Source organism: Triticum dicoccoides, chromosome 4B (genome assembly GCF_002162155.2).
Source record: "Triticum dicoccoides isolate Atlit2015 ecotype Zavitan chromosome 4B, WEW_v2.0, whole genome shotgun sequence".
NCBI classification, from domain to species: Eukaryota; Viridiplantae; Streptophyta; class Magnoliopsida; order Poales; family Poaceae; genus Triticum; species Triticum dicoccoides.
Window position 1 is genome coordinate 485335607 of NC_041387.1, and position 10364 is coordinate 485345970.

General features: G+C 46.5%; 2 protein-coding genes across 2 annotated transcripts in view; one reads left to right on the forward strand and one right to left on the reverse strand.

The window, feature by feature from the left end:
• The first annotated feature begins 849 nt into the window (after window positions 1-849).
• Window positions 850-3329, forward strand: LOC119291017 (thaumatin-like protein 1). Its single transcript, XM_037569706.1, has 3 exons — window positions 850-1234; window positions 1342-2029; window positions 2756-3329. The coding sequence occupies exons 1-3, from the start codon at window positions 1180-1182 to the stop codon at window positions 2997-2999; spliced, it is 987 nt and encodes a 328-aa protein (XP_037425603.1). The 5' UTR covers window positions 850-1179; the 3' UTR covers window positions 3000-3329.
• Window positions 3330-7304: 3975 nt separating this feature from the next.
• LOC119291018 (calmodulin-lysine N-methyltransferase) overlaps window positions 7305-10364 on the reverse strand; it is a 4455-nt gene continuing 1395 nt past the window's right edge. The window contains exons 2-7 of the mRNA XM_037569707.1: window positions 10113-10335; window positions 9832-9911; window positions 9004-9064; window positions 8481-8596; window positions 8158-8290; window positions 7305-7748 (exon numbers count right to left, since the gene is read on the reverse strand). Of these exons, the coding sequence (XP_037425604.1) occupies window positions 7454-7748; window positions 8158-8290; window positions 8481-8596; window positions 9004-9064; window positions 9832-9911; window positions 10113-10335 (908 nt within the window). The 3' untranslated portion in view covers window positions 7305-7453. The remainder of the gene's footprint in view (window positions 7749-8157; window positions 8291-8480; window positions 8597-9003; window positions 9065-9831; window positions 9912-10112; window positions 10336-10364) is intronic.

Below are 10364 nucleotides of genomic sequence, written 5' to 3' on the forward strand. Positions count from 1 at the left end.
AAATACTTGCCAAAACCGTCACCGTCTACCGACTAACCAAGTGCCATTTTTCCTTTTTTCTTTCTTTGAAACTAAGTGCCATTTTATTTGGATCTAAGCACCTGGGACTTTTTTTGTGTGGATAAGATAAGCACATGGGACTTCATCTTTCGTTTCAGAACGTTGCCTCGCTGTAATGCGTAGCAGCGAGCTGTTCAGTATTTCAGCCTTCACTTCTTGCACTGAATTAACTTGACTCTCTTCACATCAGCAAGTCAGACTGCACAGATACGTCACCGAGATATGACGGTCCAGTAAACTTGAAGCACACAGTACGTCATTTAAGGAACAACACTCTTTTATTGGATAGCTGATTGCCAGCACTAACCATCTCAGTTCTTCAGTTTTCCATCTCTCTCAAGACATTTACTGCTCGCTTCAGAAACGAAGCAACAACCGGATTATAAGTGCACATGCAAGTGCCGACTACTGAGCTTTCAGAGATCAGCTTGGATGCATTCAGCACCAAGATTGTCAACAAGATTTTCAGCAAGGTTCCTCCATTCCATTATCTTATCCTTCAATAATCCCCACAACTGTCGGTTAAGCCATAGCCATCCTGGCCCTCCACTAAATCTCATCGCACAATCCGCGCCTTTCTGCCAAAAGATACGGCCATAGCCAAGCACCAAACCCCGATACAATCCTGATCGGCCCATGGTGGAAATCGCAGGGAACAATTAGCCCTAGACCTTCGCCTCCGGATGCAAATTGCAGAGAAGAAAAGGTTATCTGAATCCAATCAAGCCCCATTCCATTCTTTCTTCAGTAAAGTGAAAGCATGATAAAAGCTGGTCAGTGAACGGCCGCTCTTAAGGCTATAAATACGGCCATGGAGGGAGTGCTCAGATTCCCCTTCTTCCCGCTCCTCCACTCTCTAGCCTCTGCCTCTCATCCTAATCCTGATAGTTTATGGGTGGTTGCTCCTCCCTCCCAGGCCGAGACTTCTCTACCTCCCTCTACTGTCTCCCACTGCTGTACTAAACTAGTAGTACTGGAGCCGGAGTTGCTGGACTGCCAGTACTGATACTGACAGGTTGCGTCTGCGTCTACGCTGTAATGACACTATATACCTCTCCTTGCCCTCGCCATTAGTGACCACCAGCACCAAGCCGAGCTGCATTGCTTCAAGAACAGAACATGGGAATCCAAAGAGTTTGCGTCGTCGTTGCTCTGCTTTGTATATGCCTGAGAGGTAATTCGATCGTCGTAGAAGAAATCGAGTGAAGTTGATTGTAGGAGGAGTTCTTGTAATGACGAGCTGAATTGACATCGTATTTGTGTTGTGTTTGCTTGGTGCAGAGGGTGGAGCTGTGACATTCACGTTCCTGAACCGGTGCACGGGGACGGTGTGGCCGGGCATCCTGTCCAACGCCGGGACGGCGAGGATCGAGCCCACGGGCTTCGCGCTCCCGCCCGGCGCGGCGCGCGCGCTGCCGTTCCCGACCGGCTGGTCAGGCCGGATGTGGGCGCGCACGGGCTGCGCGCAGGACGCGGCCGGGCGGTTCGCGTGCGCCACGGGCGACTGCGGCACCGGCACGCTGGAGTGCGCCGGCCGGGACGGGGCGACGCCCGCGACACTGGCGGAGTTCACGCTCGACGGCGGCGGGCACAACGACTTCTACGACGTGAGCCTCGTGGACGGCTACAACCTGCCGATCCTGGTGGAGCCCGCGGGGAGCAGCCCCACCGGCACGACGTGCGCCGCGGCGGGCTGCTCAGCGGACCTGAACCTGCGGTGCCCCACGGAGCTCCGGTCTGCGGGCGGCGGCGCGTGCCGGAGCGCGTGCGACGCGTTCGGCAAGCCGGAATACTGCTGCAGCGGCGCGTTCGCCAACCCCAACACCTGCCACCCCACAGCCTACTCGCAGGCGTTCAAGCTGGCGTGCCCGCGCTCCTACAGCTACGCCTTCGACGACCCCACCAGCACCTTCACCTGCGCCGGCGGCCGCGACTACACCATCACCTTCTGCCCCGTCGCCACCCCAAGGTCCATACTCCTGTCCATGCCCACCACGCGCCTTAACCACTGCATTTACTAATCACTAGCTAAGGCTTGCTTTCGCGTGACGCTTAGGTCGTGCGTGGTTAATCACACCATGATTTGCACGCACTGTTAGGTAAGCATGGGGACACGATCACGATGATGAAATCGGCATGGATGGTTGGTGCCTGAACAATGGGCACTCCATGTCACCTTATCTCACATACAAAATGCTTGCGAGTGCGCGGTATTCCGATATGCCGTGCTTACGAAACGGAAGGGGACAGTGAGAGCGAGAGGCTTGGAAGATGATGCACTGTGATGATCAGTCTGGAGTTACCAGTATATTATTGGGTAGTAGATGTCTCATTCATGTTGCATTTAGTGGGTGCTTAGCTTGTCGAGGGAGGTTTGACCCCCTGTGGCTCTCACTTTTACCGCCGTCGGTTTGCACATCAACGTCAGTCGTCAGGGCAGCGCAGTCATTTTCTTATCTTGTGATGAAGTCAGGCTATATGAATGATGGCCGATGTCGCGATGAAACTACCGTAACACTTTAGCGGAAAGGGTAAAAGGGAAAGCGCAAAAAACAGCTTTCAGTGCTAGATTATGTTTCTCCTGACCTGATCCTCTTTTATTTTACTGCACGCATGCATTCATTCGAGCACGCACCAGTTGGAGCATTGATCGTGAACTCAGCTCATCATACTCCGCTATTCTTTTCGTGTGCAGCCTGAAATCGGCGGGTGGGGCGACGGTGGTGCCAACGCCGACGATGCCGGGCTCGACAGGGTTCGCGCCCCCGATGATGCCGAGGCAAGCAGGTGGCCAAGCCGACGGCCAGGGCGTGATACTGGGGGACAACTCCTGGCTCGCCAACATGGCCACCGGCGACATGTCGGCGGCGACGCCGAGGACGACGGCGATGATCCCGGCCGCGCCACTCGCACTGTTCATCCTCCGGTTGCTTCTATAGCATCAAATTAAGATCAGTAGAAGGGAAGGACCAGCCATATCCATCCATCCAAAAAAAAAAAAAAACAGAGAGGTTTTGGTCAGAAGTTGAACAGAAGAACACACTGTTTGCAAGTCGGCACGGGTCACCGGAGCGAAAGCGAGACGGCGCGCTCCCCTGCCGTTGCTGCCGCCGTCGGCGCTCGCGGAAAGAATGGGCCGTTGTTGATGTGCACGGCGAGTGGGGACGCCATTGTAAAATCCATCCATCCATCTTTTTCATTTTCTTTTTCTAGTTTGCACGGCTGTGGAGTACAAAGGAAATATACTACTGGTAAAAAAGATTCTTACACGCATGGTACTAGAAATTCGAATGGTGGCTCTTGATGAGCCCGGCCCGCTGCCCGAGAGCTATCTACGATTGTATATACGCACTCGCCGTCCAGTTCTCCGGCCGATCGCTAGTGGCGAACAAACTATAACCTGATCAATGCACTTATTCCGGGATTTGCTCTCAGCTGTCAGAGGCTAAACCTGGTCAAGCTATGATATGCACGAAGAGAAGATTAGGCTCAAGTTCACATCGTTTCAGTAATGAACAGGACGTACAAATACCTGGCATGTTATCTCTGCTCTGTAGTGTCACAGTGCTTTGCTTACCGCACTGTTGATGTCGCTGATTTGCCATAACCATAACCAGTGAGAGATGTGGCAGTTCCATCCATTGTCACTGCCAGTCTAGCTGCCAGACACTCATAATAATACTGGAACATTCACCAAACATTTGCTTGCAGCTGATGATTGGCACTCAATCAACAGCTAAAAGGAAGATGAAACGAGTGGCCCGGTAATGGCTGAGTTGGCGGCATGGACTGGAAATGCTAGAATACCACTCCTACCACGACAAATTGTACACTACAAAATACTTTACAAGTCAGTACCGTGCAGATTGATGGCGCAAGCTTTGGTGTTTGGCACATGGGGTGTGCGGCGCCATCTGGGAGGACCAAGCAAGCAAGATGCAGGCCCGGCGGGCGTGCGTGGTGGCCTTGTGGGGAGGGGAGGACATGGACACGGCCGGCGGTGGTGGCCGTTCCCTTCATTTGGTCCACTGCTTTTTTGGTGAGTGTGGCCAAAGGAAGGTTCAGTTCAGCTCGGTGCCTACTCTTGTTCCTGCCTAGGAACGAACGGCGTAGTACCTACCAGAATCATATCACCTTTAGCTTCCGCATGCTGGATGTTATTCCGTGTGGGGCAATAGTAACCTACTGGCACTAGTCATCTTGCTCGGGAGGTTCAGATGAAAGCAATCAGTCAGTAGGTTGCAGCGAAGCTCATAGTACCTACCAACTACTCTCATGGCGAAACCGCCCGATCCATGCGACGGGACACGCAGCGGCTACCTACATCGGAGATGGATGAGGCGGCCATGGTTTTAGCTTGGAGACCCGTCGCCTTTCCGTGGCCGAATCGGCCAGTTTCTCCGATATGGCAGTGTGGCTCATGGACCTGAGGATCGCCGGGACTGCCGGAAATCTGACTTAAACTAGTGCAAGCAAGGCCACATGTTACTTTGAGGCAGAGGCGACGCCATCGCACGAGGCTGTGGGCTAACCGCGACAGGGATCGCCCACCGACCGGGTCGTTTTCCTGCTGACGACGAGACCAACTTCCGAATCTGATACGCGACTTGGATCTCTCGTTAGAATACAAGCACAGTTAGATCATCGTCACTGCAGCTATGCCTACTGTAGAAAAGACGCAGCACAGCACCAAGGAAGAAAAAATATGGCCTTATGATTGCGCTAAGTACGTATCCAGAGACTAGTATATTCGGCACTCTTGTGGTTGTGGCGCAGCAGCACTGTCACTGCCTCTCTTTCTGCCAAATAGCACTACACTTTGCAGGTGGTTGTGCTTGGCCAGGGCGGTTGCTTATGCTTGCACCCTCACCTTTCTGGTTGACTCCCATGTTGCTCATGAACTGAAAGGGAGATCAGCTGTGATTTCAGTTTGTTAAGCTAGGCTTGAGGAATCTTGAGTCAAAAGTTGAGTGCATTCACAACAATCCGGTGATAAAGGATCCCAAAGGGAAATCCTTTTTGGTAGCAAAAGGGGTACTTGTAAAGAGGAAAGAGAGAGAATAATGGATCGGTGCCGCCGACAACAGTTAAAACAGGTTGCTTGCCTTTGATAGATCCATCGTTATGGAATGGAACATGCCTTCCTCGGATCCCCCGTCCATGCAATCTGCATTGCCGCCTCACATGCATGCTTAGCGACTGAGAATAGGCCATCATTACGTTGCTATCGGCTATCACCTGGTGCATTGGCGCGCCTACTCTCGGCGAGCGGGTGATTGACAGGATCTCAACACGATTAAGTAGAACTACACACGATCTAGCCCGATTTTAGTGTAGCGATACCAGGTTTCAGAGATCAACACAGCTCTATCGATTACGATCTAGGGTTTTACGCTAGAGCTAGCCTATTACTCCCTCCGTCCGAAAATACTTGTCATTAAAATGGACAAAAAGAAATATATCTAGAACTAAAATACATCTAGATACATCTCCTTTTATTCATTTTGATGACGAGTATTTTCGGACGGAGGGAGTACAAGCTTGGGAAAGAGGTTGATGCGATCCAACGATGGCGGAGAGGGTTTAATAGCTCAGGGAGGCTGGCGATCACGGCAGCTAAGTGAGTTATCTGTCAGTTCAGTGTAGCCGTCAGAGTTGTGGTGGCAACGGCGTGAGAATGAACAGAGAAGCTCCCGAGCGATGACAGTCGTTGATCATCACTTAATATCTACACGTTCAAGGTGTTCATTGCGGGGGGGCAAATATAACCTTTTTGCGGGGTATTTGCTAATCTGCCCTAAAATTCCAGAAGGGCACCTTTTTATCTGCCTTATCTAGAAACGAAGGGGTACATCAAAATACAGAGGGTTACTAGCAGGTAAAGCCTAAAGAGGATCACTGCAGCATCACTTTCAGCTCCATGGGCAATCCTTAAAAACGGGATTACCCGTGGACAGCAAGTTCCATAATCCACTTAGTCAGACCTAAGGCCGAAAGTTCCAAGCCGCACGCACACAGCAATACCAACATATATATATCTACATAAGAAAAACGAGCATAAACCTCATTTTCCCGACAGGCCTTGGAAGCTAACACATGGTGTCTAATACGCAAGTGCTCGGAAAGCTTTCATAAAAGTGGACGGCTTTTTCCTCGTATTGTCGTTGCAATGCAATGTGCTGAAAAGAAGCCACCTTTTCTCATGGAATACGCACATTCGTCGTAAGATCCCCTAGCCCCAGGGCAGATGGGGGACTGACAAGAACGCTGGACCTAATGAGGCAGTTGATGAAGACGTTTAATCAAAGCAATATCACTGAAATATCAATGGGTTGATCCCGTTGTGACGGCCATTACTTGTGGGATCATCGTTACCATACGGGTTATATTATTCATAGTTGTCAGCTACTGACCACGCACATATTGTTACGGAAATCAAAACTATGCAATTAGTACAGTGGCGTCACGAAAATTAGGAGATCTGACTGTAGATGAGCTTGAGATCTTACCTACAACAAGTTCAGAAGCATCAGCAGCTGCGTATCATCTGCCCGTGGAAACTTTCTAGCGGTTCTGAAGATCGCTTTCGTCCAGTCAGCACTAGAAAAGCTGTTTGAACAGCAATTAGTAGGAGTAGATAACAACCAACTGTAAATCTGACGAGGCAATGAGGCGTCAGTTCATAAAAGAACATAGAGGACGTGATACATCAACCACTAGATTGGGTTAACGTACGTGGTGAAGGACGTCAACTGAGTCGACGCAAAGCCAGAGAAAACAGCTCAAAATAACATCGGTTTCAACCAGCAACGTCTAATCAACGGATAATCAATTTGGCACCGCCGCCTAAAAGCATATGCTAATCAAAACAAAGATATATTAGAGTGTCACAGTTGCACAAAAGGGGGATGTGGAATCTTCTGACTCGAAAGATTAGCAAGCTTCATGATGACTAATCTCAGTGACAAATGGTAATTGATATGCTAAATTACTCTAGAAAGAGCAAATAGATGGATGGATATTTTTGAATACCAAAACGATGTCACAAGTAAAGTAACCAAGTTACAGGTGTATGAGTGCTGCATCAGTTGCAAATTTACGGATGGGGACCAAAATGAACAATACTGAAGAAGGAACCAACAAAGTCATTAGCCACTGTTGGCTGCTATGAATCTACTAGAAGAATTACACTCGTCAAATATTTAGGATTGAGAAGACTGGTGAGTAAATGGAATTTGCCAGTGTGTCTACCATCTTTCTGTCACTCGAGAAAATGGGATGATGTCATGGAAAAAAATCAACTAGATTCAGTCACAGATATTACACTGTTGTATTCCATAGAGAAGAATAACAAACAGATTGTGCTAATGCATACAAATGAACACATCTAAGATCAAACAAAATGTCCAAAGGTAATTCTGACCAACAAAGGGTAGCAATGCTCCTCGTTATAGTTGGGCCACGATGTGTCATCTCCCGCCAAATAGCTTTTGTGCAGATTCCAGACAGTGGAATCATAGTTCTCTATCAACTCATAACATAAATCATATTCTTTGATTATGTCTAGGAACTTGTTGAGTGAATCACCTCTCTTCGGGCTCAGAAAGATAGCCTGCGAGGTCTCTGAATGCTTTAACAAAGATTTGACTGTCCGGGCAAGGCTTCGATGGAATTGCTTGAAAAATGTACTGCAAGACAAGTGAAATGTGAATAAGACAATCCAGGTAAAACTGAAAACTCTCTGGTGTTTGTATATTAGAGGCCGACTTGACCTAGAGTAGGCTGGTTGCGCTATAAATTGTACAATTACTATCATCTCTTCAGCAGGGGGGAATACAAGTTTAGCAATTTCTGTATTTTGAGTTTTTGACTGGATCCATATGAAAGAATGATGGTCCAATCAAAGCGCAGATGCAATCATATAACTTTTTAAACAGTTCTATATTTTTCACACAATGGAAGAAACTCCAACTTCTTCACCTAATCAGTATTACAGCCCCACCACATTACAGGATACCACTGACAAAGCAAATGGCACTCAGCAGTAGTAGTTGATTAGTGTTAAAGAATAATGAAGTGGTAAGGGGTAGAACATACCAGTCACTTGCAACAATGATGTCAAAAGAGTTCAACATGTCTGAAGCTTGCTCTTGATCCCAGTGCAGTGTCATAGGTTTAACTTTCGTTTGACCAAAAGTTTCTGCATTGATGGATATGTTCTGCTGGATATCTGAGGGTTAATGGATTACAAAGCCATAAAAGGTAACATCTAGAACAGCCCGTTTTTATTTGCGGTTGAGTCACAGTAGTCACGAAAAGTAGCAAAAAAATAACACTTGTAGTATGTAGGTCATATTACATTAATACTAACAAACTTTAAACTATGCAACAGCTTTTATATAACTCATTAAGAAGGATACATCCAACTACTTGTGGGTTTCCATCAGAAATAACAACCTCACCAGCATTTGCACTGGCTGCAATAACAAGTCCCGCCAATCCGTAACCGGCTCCAAGTTCAAGCACCCTTTTAGACCTATAATGAATTTGAAAGGAAAATAATCTGAGAATAGCACTAGCACGTAGAGTGAATCTAGTCAAAGCAGCAATAGATGTTTGTATGCTAAAACAAAAATTCAACCCACAGTTCTAGGTAGGAATGTAGGATTCATGAGAGCAGAAAACTATTACAAGGCTAAAAAAGAGATCAAAATATCTGACCCTGTGATAGTTTTGAGCACTCATGAATCCTACCTAGAACTGTGGGTTGAAATCTTCCAAATCAGGTTCAGGACAAGTGGAATATCTGTGCAATTTACTCGAAAATGAGCAACTCAAGTTACTCAAGCATGTTATGCAATCTGCAAAAGCAAGCGTACTGTTGATAAAGTAAGACGAATTAATCCAAGTATGTTACATGGGTAAATACAGCTCACTACAAACCTGAACATATCTGAATGGTTGATACAGTAGAAGGCAAGGACCTCTTCAGACGGCCAACAACCTTCAAGGAAGAGAAACCATAAAGATAGACATAGATGAACAGTACCACATGAGCAGCATAGTGGGTGTAAGAACAACAAAGAATTCAGAGTTACTCCCTCCGTAAAGAAATATAAGAGCGTTTAGATCACTACTTAGTGATCTAAACACTCTTCTTTACGGAGGGAGTATATATTAGCCATGACACTATCAAATCTGCAGTTGTATAGCAGTCCTACATCAGAAGCTCTAGGTTAACCATACTAGACTCATGCGATTAATGCAGCATCTTTTTTTCACCTGGCCGGAAGCTAAGCCAGTTAGGTGGTTTACTAGAAATGATCGAACCATTTTAGATCTTGAGGGCATGAATACTGTTAATATGGGTGAATATTGTAATAGATAGCTTCAAGAGTCTGTTGGATATGTGAGATTGCTGTTTCTAGTCCAACCAGGCTAACTTCCTATGCATAAGGACCTTCAAACACCTTACTTGGCCAAAAATGACAGGAAAGGTAAGTAAAGTGAACAAGGAACCAAACAGTTCATATTTTGCATAGAAAAAATATGTTTATATTCCCTTTCCACACAAAGAGTCAGCCCGTTCTTTACATTCCAAACAAAAAATTGAGAACTCTTCAATTGGCAGGCAGTAACTTATGACAACTAAACCAATAACTGCAACTGATGAGATAAACATGACCATACAGGGGAACTTAGGCTAACAGATAGAATGATATAATCCATGGTATAACAAAGATAATAGATCAGCTTGAACAAGAAACTTACATACAAGTCCAGTGGTGTCAATATTGAATCTGTTGGAAGCTTCAATGTCATTTAGTTCCAGGGAATCATCTCTTCTGTATCTGTAACCAAACAATATTAAACTAGGGAATTATAGCGAACATTTCTAGTTTTCTAATTGGTGGGGCTTACTGGACAGAAAGAGAAAAATGTGATTCCCGATTTTATCAGAAAACAAGTAGAAGACCAATGTGTGTACTACAACAGGAGAAAAACTGCATTCAGTATGACAGTAACTACGGGGAAAATAGTTGACTGCTTACATTACATTAAGTTCCGGTGAACCTCCACACGGCAGCTTATAACAAACATAAACATCTCTTTGGCATTCCACACCATTTTCATTTCCATTTAATGAACCTCCTTGTGATTTATTTAACTGCGAAATCGGCACTGTGTGACACTCGATCAGATTAAAACCACGCGACGTCTTCCTTGAAATTTTGTTGGTATCACCTTTCTCCTGCGGGTCATTAGAAGTTCCCTCTGTGTATAAGAACGAATTAAAAAATGTT